Raw genomic sequence first — 20150 nt, 5'->3', positions numbered from 1 at the left:
GAAGCCAATTTTAGAAAGTACCAGTTTATTTGTGGAAAAAAAAAAAAAAAAATAGTCAGTAACAGTGGAAAATCCCCAAGAGCAGTTACATGAGAGAATCGAAATATCCAGAGAAGCAGACACTGTTTCTGCCTTCCCGGCAGTGCTGTCCATAGGCAGTGAGTCCTCCCTCTCCTTCCTACCCTACATCCAACTCTGCATAGTTTTTAGAGCACCCCAGAGCCTGCAGCTTCCAAAAACACATGTGCTGGAGGACCACCCTTGGGAAAGTCCTCCCAAACTCACATCAACACATCCCTGCCTGCTGCCCCAATGCAGCACCAAGGAGCAGCCACCACCAGCTAAAACCCCATTTCTTTGTGCTGTTGCCTCTAAGCATCCAGCCAAAAGCCTCAAAGTCCTGCTCAGGAGGCTTGAGGAGCTGTTTAGATTACATCAGCTTCATGCTGCCTACCCAGGTCAGGCTTCAAACCACACCAAACAGCTACACACCAAAGCACTGACACAGGACATGCACTGCAGCCTCTGCTCTTGGAGCACTGGGAATGGGTCTGAGAGGTAGGAGCTACATACAGGGTATGCAGTGCAAGAGCCACAACTGGGAGCTGCCACCCAGGCAGACCCGATGCCCACCTGCACTCCAGGCAAGATGCTGGCCAAACAGCAGTACAAAACAGACCAAGCCTCACAGACAGTGAGGCTGCTGAAGGGTTACCTCCAGCCTTTACACTTAGCTGTATATTTCTCTGTAAAAATATAATATAGAGCTCTATAGGACTGATTATAATATATTACAGGCTAGAAATACTAATATTTCCCCTACTTCAATCATATAATGAATCCAATTTTGCATACAGATTAATTCTAGAAGTTATTGCCTTGAATTTATAATTAAAATTCACAGAATAAAGCTTAAATAGTTTCCACAGAGACTCATTATATTAGCGTTTTACGTAAGGAGGATAAAAGTCACCAGATGCAAAGAGCAGCCATTCCAGAAACTATAAATAATTCTATTTTAAAAAAATAATAAAAAAAATCAAAACCTACATTACAGGAAAACCATAAATATCTTTACCCTCTACAGTAGCTGCTATAGAAGCAGAAGAAACCTGCGACCACACTGTAGCTATCTGCTGCAGTTCTGAATATGAATCATAAACATCTCCAGAGATATGCCAGAAGGAAACAAGGGGATTGAAAAAAATAAATCTGAGGAAATTAAAAAAGTAGATTTTTTTTTTTATTTCAAAACAATTTCTACAAAACTTTATATAAACATTAGGCTATCCTCTTTAAAGTTTCGTTATAAAAATCCTACAGGCAATCCTAAAAAAAAAAAAAAGAGCAAAGGCAAGGAAAGGGTGTCACATAGCCAAGAGAAAGGGGCTGTCCTGATTGCACAGAGTAATGACCCCTGCCTGGGGCAGACAGGAAGAGACAGAAGTCTCTTGGGGAAGACATTCCCATCAGCCCTTTATGGCATTGGGGGATTTGGAGCTGTTGGCCCTCTACTCCCCCAGTAAGGCAACGTGATTGGTAGTGTAAGAGATTCATAAATAGTTCTTCACAAAAACGCTTCACATCAACAGCCTGCTGCAAGATGTCTATTAGCAAGGTTTATAATAAAAAAAAGCCATCTTCTATAGAAGCAGCCAATCTGAGCACAGCGCTCTGGCTGCAAACACATGGTGTTTGCTTCCATACAGTCTGTTTGGTGTTTATATACCCTCTATAAAAACAAGCAGAAAGTTTGGCATCTTTATTGTTTTTACACTAGCTTTAGGAAGAAAAAAAAAAAACCACACTGAGCCTTTTCCCAACCCCCAAGACTCTGTATTTCATTGGGCCCTTGTTAGCTGAGCAGGATGGGTCGTGTAGAAAGTTTGGTCCCCCCCCCCCTTCAAAGTCACTTTGAAATTCAATCCAAAAAGAGCGTTTGTTCAGCGCGTCTCATTGGAGGGCACAGTGTTTCCATACAGTCCATTTGTCCCTCGAGGGGCACAGAGCACCGCTGAGCTTTAAGCGTAGAACTCATTTGTAGGGGCTTTCTTGTAGATCGGTTTCTTCCCAAGGTCGTAGCTGCCTTCATCCTTTTTCTTCATGCGATAGACTAAGAGGAGGATCAGGAAGACAGCAAACAGGAGGCCAACTGCTCCTCCTGCAATGAGAGCTGCAGGGGGAAAGGAAACATGGAATTCAGTCTGAACTCCGAGGCAACTCCAAGTTCCTAGATCATTCCTAGATCAGGATCTGTCAACAGCACCAGTCCCCAGACCTGCCTCGAGTCAGCTTTGCCCATATGCCTATCACCACAGGTACTGACACTTTCTGCAACAGAAGATGTTCTTGGAAAAAAAGCCAGAAACTGATTTTCACCCAACCATTAACCTATCACATTCCATACTGATCTTCCAGTTAAGGGCTAAAAAGGACTTCTGATAAGACAACCTCCATGCTTGGAGACAAGAAGAGCCACACCCCAACTCACTGAGCATCAATTCCAGGAAGGTGGCACAGCTTTCATTTGAATAAGCTGTCAATTGGTTGTGTGAGCACACACTGGAGATTCCATACATCAAATATACTGCAACAGCTCCCCACCATCACCCTGTAAGATTCTCCCTTCTCCTCCAATCAAGTTTCTTTTGCTGTGACACCTTCCCACTGCACTAAGCCAGCTCTGATGTTGGGTGGCCTGGCAATCCAGTCTTCCAGGCAGAAGGATGGCTGCATATCAACATGACCTGCCAAGACCAGAGCTCAGACCATCATGCTAAGCGCAGGATCTGTCCCACATGCTGCTTGGCTTTGCTCCAGACAGAGCAAGTTGGATTTTAACAGCTGATGAGGTGCTCAGACACCTTACAGGAGCTGTTACATCCCTGGCAGGGCTCAGAAAAGTCAAGCCTTGGGCAGAGGTTAGAAGGACAACGCCAGTGTTTGCTTTAGAAGTTTATGACATTGTTGATTCATGGCTAGATATGCCTCTGGCTGAGGCTGGCAGGTGCACGGCAGCTGTCAGATGACTTGTGACTCTTGTTTAAGCCAACAGTCAGGTGACAAGCTCAAAAACAAGCTGTTTACCCAGCAAGGCAAGCAATAGGTTCTTCTGCCATTCAAGGACTAGAAGGCAGAAGTTGCTGGTTACAGGTAGTCACAGTGGTAATGCAACTCACTTGCCTTGTCAGAAGGGAACTGCTCCCCAGAGAACAATGCAAGCCATTTTGATTTACAATACGAATAATTTATCGCTAGAGTTTAAGAACAGTGTGAATTATTACCTGTAAGAACTTCTGTTCTTTCAAAGATGCTGCTGTTGGCTGTGCTTGCCATGGAGATCTTGTTGGACAGGTTCTCTTCAACAGGTGAAGCTTTGTCTGGAAAGATTTCATTGTCCAGCATTGTGTTTTTCTTCTCGCCTTCTATCTTCCTCTCTATATCTCCAGGGATATAGTTGTCAGATATCTGCAGAGAACAGACACCACACCCATCAGTAAGCAGCACCCAGCCTACCTGCAGCTGGAAGTGGGAGGGCGTGCAAGGAAAGGAAAGTTTGCTCAGTGCTTTATAAGTGTGCTGTTCTGGCTCATGCAGGTAGATTTGTCTCGATGCCTCATCTTGCAGGGGGAAGGGTATTCAGAAAGCTTCCAAGACAAACCAGAGTGGCTTAAAAGAAAATGTAAAGGTAGCACCTACCGCAGGAGTATCCACAGTGGTCAGGTACATGGCATCATCGGAATCCGAGTAGTCTGCAGGAAGGGAACAAGAGCACACTAAGTGTTCCTCATATTACAACCTGTTTCTCCATAATTCCAACACTTCCAGCAACCGCAGTCTAACTAGGACTCTAGTTCTCTCCTGAATACAGTTCCCTCTTATCTGCTGGAGCATCCATCACTTGATAGTTTTGATTGCACAAGATCAAGAGATGCAATCCCAAGAGCAACACCTCGTGCACACCAGGGATCTTCAGCTGTATCCATGGGACCCTGCTGCAGATTATCTGGAGTTGCTCTGCAGAGCAGGTCTGCCACAGCTTGCTAAGCTAGTGCCAAGGGAGGGCAAAGCTCTCACCACCCACCCCTAGAGGATAGCTTGCTAAACCTCTAGTCACCAGATCTGCCCAAACATGTCAGGTACCGATTTCAGGACTTGTTCTTTTCCATTCAGAGAACAAATGCTCACATAAAGGGGACAAGGAGCTGCTGAAACTGGTTTGGGCAGGGAGCTTTGCATGTCACAGAGTTCACTTGCACACCAGTTAGCCCTTTACTGTCTCAGCTGAGGCTAAACAAGGTAAGCTTTAAGCCTTTTAACACTGCCTCAAGATTAGAATTCTATTTATTTGTTAAGACTCTCACAAGTTCTTCACAGTTCTAAGGAAAGAGTCCCAGCCTCCAACATTTGGTTGGACTCCATGTCCTCCCCAGGTGATTCAACCACTTTCACTGCTTTCCTCCAACCCACAGGGCTCTCTCATCTTCACCTGGCACACCGCAGCTCCTTCTGGAGCTCTGGTTATACCCTCACTTGCTCATTCTGCAGTTGCTGGCACAGGGTTACATACTTCCCCACTCACCTCCAGAGCCAGACACGTCATCTATATCAAAGTCATCAGAAGTTAAGTGAGGTGTGAATTCACCAATGTCTTCATCATCTGGCAGGTCTCCAGAGCCAGGGTAGTTAAACCATTGGGCATCCATGGTCTCTGTTTCTCTCACCTGGGGAGAGGAGGGGATAAGAGTTAAGTTTCAGACAACTGCTGGGAAGGGTTTCACAAAAGATCAGCAGTTCAGGACCTGTTCTGAGCACATTGCTTCCATCACAAGAACATTAAATGCTGAACTTCCTCTCCAACAAGACATTATCTTCACTGGAAGCAGCTGAATTCCCCTAGAATATCTCAGAACAGAAATGAGAAGTCATAGAGGGGAATTTCCTGAGAGCTGCAGATTCAGGAGGTTCACTGAACAACCACGGGATGGAAACAACACAACAGGATCTTGGTCAGGAGTTCGTAGCAGAAAACAATGCCTTCAGTTTGTCGTAAAGGGGGATTTGGAAGAACTTCCTGTTCCCAGAGAAAAAGCCTGGCACCTATAAGTCAGGGTGTTTTGTTTTGTTTTTGCACAGCACTGAAGCTTCACATCAAGGCAATTCATTGCCTCCTGCACTGAGAACAAACCTACTTTATTACCCAAGGGTTAAAACTGGTCTGCCAGTTCCGCTGAATTGCACTGCAATTCAGTGTGATGTTCAAGAGCATTCGCTATCAATAATGACCCGCCCAAAGGAAGAGCTTCCCCTGCCTCACCTATTGAAATCTGTGTAAACAAGTCTATGAAATGAAGCTCAGGATCCAAGAGTCTAACGGCTGTAGCTGCAGACACACATTAGCAAAACAGCAGTGTAGAAGGGCAGCCTGCCCAGCTTGCAGAGCAGCCTGGCCAGAAGAGCCGCTCAGACAATCAGCTGTTTGGCCACAGCAGCAATTTAGACACTAGCACTGATTTGCACTTGGGTCTTGAAGGAGCCACAAGCCCAAACCTCCCACCCTTGCCAGGGTTATGCAATTTCCCCAAAGCATCGCTCTTCTCCCAGGAGCCTGGGGCCAGGTGAGGGTCCTGCAGATGCAGTTTCATTGCCCAATACCAGCCCACAGATTCCAGCTCAGCTGCCTCCAATTCCACAGCCATGAAGTCATTGGCATAGTGGGAACTTAACCCCTTCCCTGAAGGCAAGGAGCACGATGCAGGCAGACAGGTCCTATAGCTAAGGGCTAGGCTGTCACATTGTTTTTTTCTGCTGTCCCCACAGAAATGCTGGGCATGCACTTCTTCAGCATCTTTGTGGTTTAAGTCCTGGAGGTTTATCCCAGGAGAACATTTTTGAACAGCCACAACTATGCCTTCATCCCACAGCTCTTCACACTTCAGGGCTTTGGGAAAGTACAGTTCATGAGCTTAAGTGGGAGAACAGAGACCATGGTCAGTTGGATCCTGGTCTCACCCCCCAAGCTCTGCTGCTCACTGCTTTGCTAGGACAGGCTGTGCAGCTCCAAGACTTGGAGCAGCCCCCTGCCAGCCCAGCCAGGTGTGAAATATCCTCCAGCCCAGCAGTGACACCAAATGACAAACCAACTGACAAACTGTGCCCACTATTGATTTTAGAGCCATGTGTCAGCTTCCTCTACCCACAGCCCCAGCCCAGATTTCCCTGCCATTAGCATATTTGTTTTGCCACAAACAAGGCCCTGTGGTGAGAGCAGGATGCTTCTCATTCTGCATGAAGAGCAGTGGCTACTAGACGTGCTTTTCATTAGCTTATTGTGGTATCTTTGGTTTCCCCTGCAACACTGCTGGAGGACAACCAACTGAACTGCCTCAGGGCAGGAAGCACTGAGCCCAGCTCTCCCAGAGCCCTGCTCCTCTCTGCCTCAGCTGGCACAGGGCAATGGGAAGGGGCCTGGGGAGGAAGGACTGCTGGGAAGAAATCCTCCTGCCTCCTGGAACCAGGTGTTCCTAACATTGTTGATCACTTGCTCCAAGGCAAATTCATCTCAAGATACATGAAACCCAGCCAAAACCCGACCTGCCATGGGAACTGCTGCCAGCACGCAGCCACACTCCCATTACAGCTCACAGCCATCCCATCGAGGTGCAGGGAGGATGAACTCCAGTCCACCTGAGCTAGGACAGTAGAGCCATGTTTGTGTGTGCTCAAGCAGGCTGCCAGGTCACATAGCCAGGCTGTACTGCACCCCATGCCAGCTCACACCACTGTGAATCACAACGGTCAACAGCCTCTCCTGGCCAGGGTGGCTCAAGGAAGGCCACATTCAGGCCACTGAGTGGCTGGACAGCAGGCCAGCCTTATCAGATCAGTCCAGACATAGGCAAAGCCATGGCAGTCAGCCATGGTGATTAGTACACACCATGGAATGCACCACGTTCGTCTATCAGAAAGCCCTATTTAAATCAGGAGAGACAGTGTTTACAAGCCAGAGGACATAGCAAGGAAATTACTGACTCAGAAACATAAATAAGATTACAGGGGAGCGTTCCCTAAACTCACTCTTCATCATCCTCTTGAGTAAGGGCAAGGAAATTCCTGGAAGCCAGGAGAGCTCTTCAAAGCCCACAGAAAGCTTTTCTTGCGGGCAGCAAGCCTCATTCGTACAGCTTCACCCCAAAGCACAGGAAGCTGGAGGGCTGCCGGGCACCTCGGTGTGTGCCCTGCTGTGTGTGTGCCCTCCAGGCCCTGGGACATGCTCTCCCAAGGAGCAAGCTCCTGAGACGGGTCCTGGCAGCCCAAGAAGAGTTACAGTGGGTACAGCATGTGCAGCAGGCACATTCCTTGCATACACACCTGTGAGAGGACACACAGTGCTTTCACAGACTCAAAAGCAAAGGCTCACGGCTTCTCAAGCACCACAAGGTTTCCCTGTAGAGCTGCTCAGAAAGTATCGTTCCTTTCTAAGAGGGAAGACTCAGCCTCCCTACGACCACAGAATCCCCTGAGCTGCCAGGCCACAGAACACAGAGCAGCAGCAGGCAGCCCGTGCCAATGCATCTCAGGCCACATTCAGCTGAACACCCTCTGCATCTGCCAGCTGGAGAAGGGCACAAGCCATTCAGAGTCCTCCTGCTGTCTCAGGATGGAGACCCGCTGGGAGCAGCACACTGGTTGCTGGGCCAGCCCACATTGCTCCAGCAGCCAAAGCCAAGCCCTGCTATTGACACGCTTCTTTCCAGGAGAGGTCTGAGCAGAAAACTGCTGCTACTGCAGGAGGCTGCTTCCAGGATTTCTTCCTCACACTAAGCAGCTCTGATCCCCAGTAAGCACTGAGGGGATTAGCCAATGTGCTAGGGATGGAGCAGCTTTTCCTGCCTGCCAGTGGCAAAAATAAAAGTTTATGCCCTGCTAGACATCAGGCACTTGAACTGTGGACATCATTCGCAGCACAGAGGACTCACAAGCCCAGGTCAGGCTGCACAGCCAGACAGGGATGGGCACTGTGTGCCCTGCTCCAGTAGGGGCACAGCTGGCATGCAGGCAAGGCTGAAGCACTGATGGACCTCTGCTCACAGTCCCAACATACCACCAACCCCCAAAGCAGCAGCATCCCTCTGCTGAGGCAGCAAGCAGATCTCTGCCCCATGGGCAGGTCCCCCAGCTGCTGGCTAGTTGTGGGAAATACCAAACCCAGGCAGTTGCCTACCCCAGCCCACATATCCTCACCACAACTTCTACAAAATCAAGCATTCTGGGACTGGAACAAGGCTTTCAGACACTAAACAGCTTTTACGCTGCTCGTTGTCTCTGATCAAACATACCAAGGGTTCAACTAAAGGCTTCTTGGAAGAGCCATCACCAGCAAGCTGCACAGGGAGCAGATCTGCAGAGACTCGGGCACCTGGAGCACAGGGAGCTCCTTATCTCCTTTACAACTCCACAACGACGGCCTGGAGGTCTGTGCGTCTCCCTTCCCAGCACTGTGTACACACATCCAGGAGTAAACAGGAGCAAGGTGAAAGTCAGCTTTCCTAGACAAAAGCATGTGGAGCTGTGCCAGCCTGAGAGGTTGCAAATGGAGTGAGTGCTGAGGTGCAGGCCTGTTAACTCTTTACAACCTGCAGGGACAAATAAACCTAAGGTTCTCCTGTGGCTTTTTCTGGGCACAAGAGGATGGCAATCACTTTGTTTCACTTCAATGGCCAGAGATGACAAAGAGCAACACAGACCACCTCAAACCCATGATGTGAGCCCCAGGTGCACGTAGGTATGTGCTGGAGCCAGGACTGGATCTCCAGTCAAACAGATCTATTGGAAATTCCTGTGTTGAGGGGAGACAGCCACAGAAAAGAAACATCATGATATAGGTACACTCTACCAGCAGTCTCTAGGCAGAGCTTTTCCCCATCTCTTTTCCATAAGGCATTTAATAGACACAGAGCATGACATGCTGATGTTGGCAGAGCTCTCCTGAGTACCTTTTTGCGCATTTTTCAGAGTCAGGCAGGGGAAAGCTGGAACTGTGTGACAAAACATCTTTCTCAGACCCATGCTACCATGAGCAAATGCCACCTGACAACCCCACAGCACACCCAGCTCACTTGAACATAGCAGGGCTACTGGACAAGGCAGGCAACTGCCCAGAGGCAGCATAGAAGCAAGCCCAGAAAGGTTTGGAAGTTTGCAGAAGAGCTGAGGGACCCCACGGCACTGGGAAGGGATGAGCACACCCAGAGCTGTCCTCCTCAGCACATGGGAAACAGGCAAGGACAGCTATCTTCCCGTTTTAACTTGAAATGGAAGTTAGAGGGAGCTCTTGCCAGATGGGTAAGGCAAGAGCATATAGAACTGTGCAATTTTGCTTAGAAGTATAGGCAAGGAGCAGCACCTTGCTCAGTAAGGCAGAGCAAGAGGAACATATAGGCTGACAAAGCATCACTCGTTTCATGTCATTAGGAGGAGCACCCCCAGCCTCAGTCCAAGCAAGTAAGTAACTGGCTAGCCAAGCCCAGCAGACCTCATGCTACACATGGCCAGAAGAGCAGCACGTGCCCAGCACTCACACACAGCCTAGCCCACATCCCCCTGCCCGCACATCCCCTATAATTCTTTAAGCCATGTTGCAGCAAGCAGCTCTCCCAAGGCTCACGCAGCAGCCAAGCCGTAATCCCTGTGCCAATGACTCCATAATCCTGGTTCTGCAGCGTGACCTGCTCTATAAAGTGATCCTTTCCCTGTCATGGGGTTGAGCCCTCCTGGTCTCTGCAGGATGGGGAGCTTGCTAAGTAGGCTTTCCTGCACATACCAAGTCAAATGTCGGCTGCCTTGGTCTGCTCACACACAGCTACTCTCTCCTCAGACCATAATGCAGCACCAAATAGAAGGACAGAGATTACAAAGGAATGAATTCCTGTTTAACTGCTCTTGCCTGATTATCAGCCAAGAGCAAAGCCATAAAGATGGTGCCCTTCACCAGCCAGGCACATGCTGGGAACTGTTTAGAGGCAAAATAATTGCAGGAAAGACTCGGTGCCCAGCTCCAGGGCCCACAGAGCCAGGACAGCAGACAGCAGGGTGGGCAGGAGGCAGCTGCTGCTCCCCTCCAGCCAGGGGCTACAGAGCTCAGCAAGGCTGCAGATGGCTGTGTGTCAATCACTTGCCCTGAAGCAAATAAAGATAAGGTTCAGAGGAAAACTGCAACAGGGGAAAGTGGGAGCTCATGTGACTTGGGGAGGAAAACAACTGCAATGGGGCCGTGCTGAGCCTGAGCGGTTCTCCAGGTCAGAGACAGGAATTCAAATCCAGTTCAATAGGGTTTCTGTGCTGTCGCAAATCTAATTGTAAGTAGTTCATATACTTCAGTACTGGAGGTCTCAGTTCAGGAGAAGTCTATCCAAGGCTAAAAAGGGGGTTCAGTTTTAGGACTCTCAACACACTGAGTTACCTATTCTAACCCATGAAGCTCCTCTGGGATCCCCGCCCAGGGGGTAGAGGAATCAAAAGGATGTAAAGGCTCCAGCACACCAGCTTCTCCATCCAGGACTGCTTCCCAAGCTTGGGATACTTTGTATATCACATTTCCCCCTCTCCCAGGGCGAGGCCTGCCCTCGCTGCCCTTCCCTAGAATACAACACCCAGTATTTCCCAACACACGTGCAAGCAGAATTTCCACTCAGCAAGAATCGTGTGACGTGCATTTTCAGGCTCTCTGCACTCCCTCATGCCAGCACGTTAGCAGACTAAGCTGGGCAGACACAGACTTCAAAGGCTCAGGAGCACAGAGCCTTTCCCAGGCAGCTATCAGCTTGTTTGTGCAGCCAAGATTCCCAGCGCTGTGCCCTACAAATTCCTCCCCCCTACCACCTACTTTAATCTAATCAGAAGTAGGAGCCCAAAGATTTCGGCTGAGCCCAGGTTGGGCTATTTTTGGTTGTGCTGTTGGTAAAGCTGCCAGCCAAACAGCATGCAGCAGAGGAAGTTATCAGTCTGAAAGCATTCAGGATGAAAGAGTGGGACCACTCTGCTATCAGGCTATGCCTGTGTAAGCATTTGTATGAACACAAAACGTCAACAGCACAACAGCAGGGATTTTCTCTTCTTAGCTACTACGGTAAGGATTGGAGTTTTGGTGCATGGAGATTTTTTGTTGTGTTGTTTTGTTTCTTTAACTAGAGCCATCACTGGCTGCACAGAGGTGGCCCTGGCTTGGGGCCAGCACACAGCCAGCAGTGCTGCTGTAGACCATGCAGCCCATCCTACAGCACTACACACCTGCTCCCAGCAGCACTCCCTTCTCTGGGCCCTGTTTCCTACCCTCTGCAAGCAGAGGTGGGCTGCCAGCAGCTTCCCAGCTCCCTCACCACTTCTCTGCACACTCGTGGTCCCTCTGTTCCTGACTGTGACAAAGTTATTGCTTTGCTCCCTCCTTCCTCAGCTCTGTGAAGCCTGCACCCAACCAGATTAACAAGTCATTTAGTAACCAACGCACGGTACCAGCTCCTCATACTCAGCCTCAGGAAATTTGGAGTTAGCGCCAAGAACAGCCCGCACATAAACAGTCTCCTGCAAGAGCCTGGCTCCACAGTCTGCTCTGCACTGTGGACTCGTAATAAATATTTATCTCACTGGGAACAGAGTCTTTGGAGCCCAAGCTCCTGACATCAGTACTAACTCCATGTATTTCCATTTGAGGAAGGAGGTCAGTAGAAAGTTCTCAGCTGTTGAAGGAGGAATACAGCCCCCAGAAGCAGTTCTGCAACCCTCCTTGCACCACACTGGCCAGGATCCGTGCCCCCACCCACAGGAGCCCTGCTGCTCCCAGCTCAGCATCCCACCTCCCATTGCTCTCAAGTGCAAAACCAGACCCGACACACATCAAGATCCACAACCACTGTGCAATTCAGCTTGTTTTGCTGCAAGTCCAAGGCAGGCACTTTCCCAGTGCGGTCATTAATGCACACCAACAGCTCTTTTTATTACTACAGTTTGACTGTAACTGCAGCCAAAGGGCAGGAGGTAGGGTCAGCCTCCCAGCAAGGTAAACAGGGCAGGGCCACAGCAGTTTGTCTTCGGGGTTTTACAGCAGACAGGCAGCACAGATCTGCTTACACTGCGATGGAAACACCTTCCTCTCAGCAGCCAAAGCTGGGCAACATCAGAAGGCAGAAATCCTTCCCAAGACTGAATTTGTTTGACCAACAGAATACAATTTGTTTAAGCAAGAAGAAACTTGGGTTTTGCTGCATGACACAGGCTGCTTGGGTAACGCACTACGTGCCTAGCAGTCTCCTTCCCACCCCAAGGAGTGTCTCGCTGACATTTTAATTAACAGCTTTGATTTTTCAGTTATCCCAATGATTTGTCTAACAAGAACCATTCGGTGTTTTGTAAGCAGTCTCAGCCTCAAAGGACTCACGGATACAACCGACACGAGCACATATTTCTAGCAGAAACAAGGCTTTTACAATGAGGGTATTTTTGAAGGCAGACAGCCTTTGGAAATCGAGAGTAACGTAGCTGTGTCTTACGTGCCTCCCCCTCCCACGCTGACATTTTCTCTAGATTCGGAATTCATACTCAGCCTCCTCTTTATGACTTCTCACTCCTCTGCCTTGCTCTGAACACTTTCGGTCACTTCAGATATCACCACACTCCTCTCCCCATCCAGCTGTATCTGTCTGAAAAGGCAGCACCCATGGAGCTGCCAGAGCAAGTTAGAGGCTGCTTGAGACAACACTGATTTCTCAGAAGCCTTCGCCAATACTAATTCAGCTAGTAACATGGCAGAGAGCAACAAACTGAGACAGATGAGACGGGAGGCAGCAGTCAGACAGCACAGCCTGGCTGCTCAGCAGCACCAGCTCTGCATTTACCCCTCTCCTTCCCCCATAAGGGAACCAGCACTGTGCCCCAGTGCCAAGCAAGTCTGAGTCACTGCATTGGGGCCAGGGCAGAGCAGTTACTCACACAGTGACAGCAGTCTCAGGGAGCTGAGTGCCAGAAACCCTGAGTCACACGCTGCTGCTGCAGGGGTGGCAGCACACAGCAGAGCTGGACTGAGGTACCAGCACTTACCGGACATCTGAGTACATGATTAGAGAAAAACACAAAAATAGAAATCTGAACTAATCCCAAAAATGCAGCCCTAACAGATCATCACCATGGGATCCTTCACAGCCCCTCAGTGCAGTAGTTCATTACACGCCAACTCCAACCAGGCTGCTGTGTCTATTCAGAGCCACCAAGCCCAGTTTCATCACAACAGCCTCATTCTAGAGCGCAGATCATTTGAATCCTTAATCTGAAGTGTTTGCATTCCACACCGTCTCAACAAACAGCCACACACTCTCCACAACAGCAGCCCAGAGGTCAGATGTGCTGGATCTGTCCAGTTTTAGTGCTTCAGCTGCATTAGCTTCACATCTGAGGCTACAAAAGCAGCAGGACCCCTCTGTTGTCATAGGGCATCGAGGAACAAGCTGTACTGAGCTGAGAGGGGAGAATCCAGCTGCAAGGATTTAAAAGCAATCTGGAGAGGATAAACCTTAACTTGAGAGCAAAGAAGTGCTTCAAAGGACGGATGTTCCATTTTTATCTAGCCAAAGTATTAGCTGGGGAGTCCTGAGCCATCAGCACTTCCAGAGCATTTCCCAGCAGTGGGAGTCAGAAGGGAAGAACTCTGCTGAAGTCTGCACTCTGAGCAGCCTCCAGCCTCGTGGTGGAAGTGGGACAAGTGCATCAGGAAAGTGATGGGTCACTCCAAGAACACCAGGGCAGGGTGAGAACAGGGAATAGTCTCCTGACCCCAAACATTCAGGCACACAAGGCAACAGCAAAGGCTCAGAGAGGAGGGAAGAGGTGAAAACGCATAGGAAAAAACATTTCCACAACTGTTGGACTGGATACAGACCTCAGCAGGACCTTGAAATGCCAAGGTCTTGGGAGACAGCAGCAGGAGGGGCAGGAAAACAAGCAGTCACATTGTCCAGCTGCCTTAACTTCTGCGAGCCAACAAACCTCAAAGTTCAGCCCCCAGTCTCCTTCCCACGGGCCATTCCCAACAAGGTACAAGGCACTGGAGAGCATACTGTCTTCCACACCTTCCCAGCATTCATCATGACAATCAGCTCCAGGCTTGGCCACCAAAAGCAACAGGCTCCTTCCCTTCAGGAGCAAGGGGCATCACCTCCCACTTCCAATCCTACCACTCTGCATTTTAGGTAGGCCAAGGCAAAAGCCAGGATTTGTTGCAGATGTTCAGCTGCCCCACAGGCTTGCCAAGTCATTAAGTAAAATAAAGTAAAACACACAGATAGCTGTGTCTTGATTTGACTGGGAGGGACAGATGAGAAACTGGGCAAAGAGCAGAAAGAACAGGCCTGGGGGATCAATGGCAGCAGGACAAGCCAAACCGGTTTTAACATTAATAATGCTGCACTACTTTCCAAACATGGCTATCATCAACAAGACACCAGCTTTGCCAATCAGAAGTCCTCCAAGCATGATTGCCTTAAACCAGAAATGGAGCCCACAGCCAGCACAAGGCCTCCCCCTTTCCCTGCACCTTCCTCAGCCAGCAGCTTTCAGGATGGATTTCTGCTCGGCTGCGCTGCTGGGGATGCACGAACACAAAGCAGCACTGCGTGGAAACTTTCTGCTTTCTTTGAGGCAGCAAAGCAGGATGGCTGCAGCTTGCAGACCATTTGTGCTGCTGAGCTCACAGCAGAAGCAGTCTTCTTCAATAGCATTAACAACAGGAGCAGCTCAAGCCTGCAGCAAAGACAAAACTGCTGGAAATACTCGTCTCCCCCCATACTTCCAGGGGCCAGCTAGATTCCAGAAGTTCAGGCAGAGCTCTGCCATGGTGCCCTGCTCCTCCTTAGCTCCACTCATCCCATACATTAGCTGCACTGCTGGCTTCCCATCCATCTCCCCAGAGCCCATTGGATGCCCAGCACAGCCCTCCCTATAGCCTTTATTCCCTGGAGCACTTGCTCAAGGAGGGCTGAGGAGCACAGATCCAACTGGAAAGCCCCCACCCCCATGAGGGAACAAGGTGATGTCCTCACACCAAGCTGCAGTACAGCAGCCACCCACCACCCCGGCACCAACGTCACACTCAGGCACTTTGCTCACAGTCCCCACCCTTTTACACATCCAGGATTGCTTCACACCAACAAATCCCATCCATGCCAACAAGCTGTGTGAGGGGAAAGGAGCCAAAGCATTTCTGTTTGCACAGGCTCGGGGAAACGTTCAGGCACCAAATCACTCTCAGAAGCCATATCCTTACGTAAGCACAAGAAATACAATCCCCGTCTTGTGAAGAAACAGGTACCTGCCTTCACCCTGCCGCACGCTGTGCAGCTCTGCACGTTTTGGCAAGGCTATAAAAACGAAGAGGAGGAGCAGCAGCGGTGCTCTCCCAAACTTTGTCATCCTGTCTCCTCCCTGGCAGCCTGAAACCCAAACTGTTTGTTTGCACAGGACTCTGGAGTAGGTCAGTATTACTGCTGGAGCACACAGCCCGCCTGACGCAGCCAAGACGACACTGACAAACACTCCATATGGCTCCGCAAAAGGACCTACAGGATCCATCTGTTCAAAATTTGTTGTCTTTGCAGAAATTCGATGCTTGCAGTCCACTCCATTCCCCAGAGACATCAAGCTGCATTTCATACCAAACATGGTCAATGCAGCTTCCAGATGTTGTCTGCCCCAAAAGTTTGCCCTACTGGTTTGGGCCAGCTCTTGAAGGCACAATTCACGTGCTTAATAGCAGGGATAAAAGCATCAGATTAGAGCAAAGTGGATTGGAGTTGGTTGGCCCTAGCAGAGAGCAGCTGACAATCGCTGCTGATGTTCTGTGTGATGTTCCCAGTTCACAACCAGCAGCCCCCCAGCCTGCCCTTACTGGAAAGCAGTGCCAGTGCTTATCTGACACCCAGATCCACACAGAACAGAGCAACAGGGATAATCAAACCTAGTTTTGAGATCCTTACATCTCCTGTAGTAATTACATTAACATCAGCAACTTCTTCAAACGGACACAGAGATCCTGTGCTATTGGGAAGAGGGACACAAACACAGAAACAAACAGGGAAGGCAGACCCCCAAAACCTCTGCTTCACAGGGAAGACAACACATGTACCACTCTGAAGCACTAGAACTCCTTTATTTTACTTTCTTATGTTTAAAGGAGTCTTAAATTATTCATCCGTTCCCTTAGAAAAGTAAGGTTGGTCCGAGAGCCATGAGGACAGCAGGAACCAACGCAGGCACGTCCCGGTACGACAGGAGCACGCACCCAGATGCGGCAACGCACTGCACACCTAAGCCATCATAAACCGGCAATAAAAGAGGGATTAAAGGCCAATAAGTCCATAACCAGCAGTTGGAGATCAAAGCTGGAACGGAGAGCGGTTCGTTTCTACGACGCACCCGCACGCCCCGCGTTAATTCCGCCGGAGCCGATAGGAGAAGGCAAAAGGGGCAAGTTGGTAGGAGGAGGAGCGGCACACGGGGCTGCGGGGGGAAGCGGCACTCACCGACTCGGCGGCGACAGCGGCCAACAAGAGGCCGAGCAGGAAGGCGGCGCGGGGCAGCGGCATGGCGAGGCGGTGCGGGGCGCTGAATCCGAACGGAACCCGACGGCGAACGCGGACGGCAGCGGCTCTGCCCGCTCCCCGCCGCAGCGCCGCTTATAGCCGCGGTGCGGCCCGCGGAGGCGGAGCGAACAACACCGCATCGCCCCGCCCCGCCCCGCCCCGCAGGGAATGCCCGCAGCTCCCGGAGGGAGAGGGGGGGGGGAGCGAAGCGTCGTGCGCTGCGTGCCCCATCCCGGCTGGAACAGATAGCGGCTGATGGGGAGGGAAGGGGGGGCAGAAATGGAAAAGGGGGGAAAGCGAATGCGCCAGTTTGGTTTTCGCAGCATTCCAAAAGCGAGAGTGTTGTGCTCGCAGATAGCGGAGGGGTTTTCTGTCCGCCTCTCGCCGTGTCGTCGCCGCGGTTCTGAAGCGGTGCGTTGCGTCACGCGGTTCTGTTTGGAGGTGGAAAATGAAACCGCTCCGTTTCTTTTCTGTGTAAGTGGGAAGCGTCAAAAAAAAAAATAAAAAATACACCCTGCTAATAAAAAACAACACCCATCTTCAGCACAGTTTAACTATTTCAGATGGTTTGTGTGTGTGTGTTTTCTTTTTTCTTTTTTGCCATTTATTACTTTGCCCCACGCTGAGTGTTTGCTTGTGTCTGTTGGCAGCATCCATTTCTTTCTGCCCTTGCACAGCCCGGGGTTCACCTGAACAACCACACGGATGCCCCTTGTCCCCGTGCCTTGCTCACTGCAATCACACTGCCCTGCATTTGAGCTTTACCTTACTGAGAATAACATACATTCTGACTGGGGAATCAACACCCAGCTGACAGAGCAATGTGTGCTGTGATCCCATCAGCCTGCTGTAGATGCAAACTCTGCTAGATTTGGTTCTCAGCTCATTCCAACACTACTAAGCTAACCCATGAGACCATGTAGCCGCCCTCTCTCCCACCTTTACATGCTAAAAAGCCCACAAACAAAGCAGTCTCACAGGTGAAGCAGCCTTTCCAACTGACTTTGGTGAGAAACAGGTACAAAGGTGCGAGTGGAGGCCAAGAGGTCTCATCAGTTTGTGTTAGCACTGTGCCTGCAGCTGGGGCTTTGCTGGCAGGAGACTTTCCTCACAGCTTCATCACCAGTTGGCATCGTATGAACTGACAAGGAGTGCTGCTCTGAGCTTGATAACATAAAATCCAAAGAGAGCACTCCTGTAGGTAAGGTTAGGAAGCAGGCCGGAGGTGATGGTGGAGTTTCCTTGAGTACCAGCCCCTCTGTGCCCAGCAATTTCTCACTAAACCTCTCATTCTCCTCAGCACCCACAGCCAAGGCTGCGAGGAAGGGCTGCTTGCCATGAGCTGGATTGCTGCCCTTCTTTGTCACCCCCACTTCATCACAAAGGAGCTCATGGAAGAGCAGGCAGGGAGCCTGGCTGCAGTCAGCCTCCAGTTGTGGGCGCCTGCACAGCCAGGTAGCAGAAGGTGGTGGAGAACAAGAGCGTGATGCATGGGTTGATATGCATGACAATATCTGCTAGACAGGAGACAGCCTCAGCAGCACAGTGCAGACAGAAGCAGTGCAATTCTCCCTAGCCCTCTGTGTGACTCCTACACTTGTGTGCATGTGCCCATGGCCCTTCTTACCCCTCTTTCCAGGTAAGGCAGTAACCACAAAGGTGCTTTCAAAACCAGTTTTCGGTGTTGTGGCTACAAACACTGCTGACTTTCCTGTTAATTTCCTCTAGATACAAGCATGACAGGCAGTTCTCTTCCTGGTTATTACATATCTCAACACTGCTACAACATCTCTCTGTGTGGCACAAAAAAAACATTTTCCCTCCAAAGGAAATTCTGATCACGTTGAGCTCTGCTTCAACAGAATGGGCAGGGCAGTGTCCATCGCAGCCACACCTGTGTGCATAATCCTGCAAACAAAGTGACTGAAATCTTGGGCTTCTGGAAACAGGAGGGAAAATTAAACTCAATTAGAATGTACTTTCCAGCCTTGGTATGAATTTACATAACTCTACCAATGACATTTTCACAGTGCATCTTATCTATCCACCCTTCTACCACACACAGACACAAAGTTTCTGCCACAGTATCTCAAAAGCAATCATCAGAGAGGAAATGCAGCCACTGAAATCGTAATGTGGTTCTTTAAAACCATGACATATCACAGTCGGCTTCATTTTGCCCTTCAAGTGTCTCCTCTGAAAACAATGACATTCTCCTCTCTGAACAACACAGAAAAATCGTGGGTACAAGACATTCATGGAGAGTGAAAGGACAAATGGACCCAGACAGAAAAACACACAGCTGAGATGCACTTTCTTGAAACCTCACTGAAAGTGAGGGAAGCAGAAGGAAAAGAAAGAAAGAACACAACTGAGCCTCACGTTTGTTCTGGTCAGAGAATGTTCGCATTCAAGGTGTATCAGTTCCCTTTTACAATCAAAATTACAGTTGGCAGAGAAATAACGTAGGCTGGCCACAATTGTTCCTAACCCAGTTTTCCATCCCCAGCTCTACCCTGAAAATAACAACACCTGCTGAGTCCCAACACGTGATACAAACACACTGGATTTAGCATGCAGTCCAGCTGTATTTCATTTGGAGGGTGAGGGAAATCACAGTTTTATACAAGAAAAGATATATCTAATCCTCAGAAGGCCAGATGCTGAGCCTTCTTCAATAATGCTGGATCACAAATTCTACTGCATTTCATAGGAAAGGAGATTTTTTAGCCAAGCTCAGCACAGTTCTTACAGATGGATTTTAAAATGGGCTTAGCACAGGATTCTCTAGCACTGAGAAACGTTAGGGAGAGTTTTTAAACACTCCTACCTGCCTGGGAAAGGACAGATGAACATCAGTTCAGATGCCCTTTGTACTTCAGTTGGTAAAATATGTGTGGCCCAAACAAATAGCTTCCTGTTCTAGGAAATGACTCCTGAGTAGGAAGAATGCCACTACCCTATACACCCATTCCTTGTGGAAAGAATCACCAGATAAATAAGATATTCTTGTTCCATACTCCTGGCAAAGGAGTTACATGTGATCTGGGCACTTTCTGTAGGTACGTGCTGTGTCCTGGGCATATTGCCATTTCTTCTTTCACCTGCGGGTGACATGCAGGTGTCACACACAAAGCTGTCAGCTCTTCAAAAAAGGACATTTAATCAGAAGCCAGGCAAGAAACATGTACAGCAGTGATCTCTGTGTTTCAACATCCTTTTTCCTTCCAACACATCTCCCCTCCGCAGCTGTCTCCAACTTTCATTTCAACTAAGAAGAAAAGGGAAATAGAAAAAGCACTTATTTTCCCCCAAACATTTCCCTTTCATGTCCACTTTAACCCTTCTGACTGAGAGGGGATGTGAGGCAAAGCTCCCCTTGGAGAGAATGTCCTCTGCTCCAGGAGGAGGACACGGTCCTCCAGCCAGGAGGACGAGCTGGGCCAGGGAGTGCAGTCAGACAAACACAACCATGCAACGTGCTATTGCCAAACCGGCCAGGAAATGCCTTCACATTCATGAGAT

The 20150-nt window shown here is 49.5% G+C and overlaps 1 protein-coding gene across 2 annotated transcripts; it reads right to left on the bottom strand.

Annotated features, from left to right (window-relative positions):
* On the bottom strand, positions 1 to 16720 carry SDC4 (syndecan 4). Of its 2 annotated transcripts, none has more exons than XM_031591023.2 (5): positions 13178 to 15619; positions 4583 to 4724; positions 3700 to 3752; positions 3285 to 3468; positions 1 to 2173 (listed from the first exon to the last, which is right to left on the bottom strand). In XM_031591023.2, exons 1-5 carry the CDS (start codon positions 13178 to 13180, stop codon positions 2022 to 2024), a joined length of 534 nt encoding a protein of 177 aa, XP_031446883.2. In that variant the 5' UTR covers positions 13181 to 15619; the 3' UTR covers positions 1 to 2021. The 2 variants fall into 2 exon arrangements, with proteins under 2 accessions (XP_031446883.2, XP_031446875.2); XM_031591015.2 differs by lacking the exon at positions 13178 to 15619 and adding an exon at positions 16566 to 16720 and having other exon boundaries at positions 3 to 2173.
* Between the last annotated feature and the right edge of the window lie 3430 nt (positions 16721 to 20150).

This window comes from Phasianus colchicus, chromosome 17 (genome assembly GCF_987193195.1).
Source record: "Phasianus colchicus chromosome 17, bPhaCol1.hap1.1, whole genome shotgun sequence".
Taxonomy (NCBI): Eukaryota; Metazoa; Chordata; class Aves; order Galliformes; family Phasianidae; genus Phasianus; species Phasianus colchicus.
The sequence above is the reverse complement of the archived record's forward strand: the minus strand, read 5'-3'. Positions and strand labels throughout refer to the sequence as shown.

What these genes read in the sequence shown, in the direction of transcription:
- SDC4 (XM_031591015.2), bottom strand. Translation starts at nt 16,628, where the DNA reads ATGCCGCTGCCCCGCGCCGCCTTCCTGCTCGGCCTCTTGTTGGCCGCT. An exon ending in CCGCTGTCGCCGCCGAGTCG is followed by an intron (nt 4,725 to 16,565) that starts GTGAGTGCCGCT and finishes TCCTCTCCCCAG; the next exon opens with GTGAGAGAAACAGAGACCAT. An exon ending in AAGAACAGAAGTTCTTACAG is followed by an intron (nt 2,174 to 3,284) that starts GTAATAATTCAC and finishes TTCCCCCTGCAG; the next exon opens with CTCTCATTGCAGGAGGAGCA.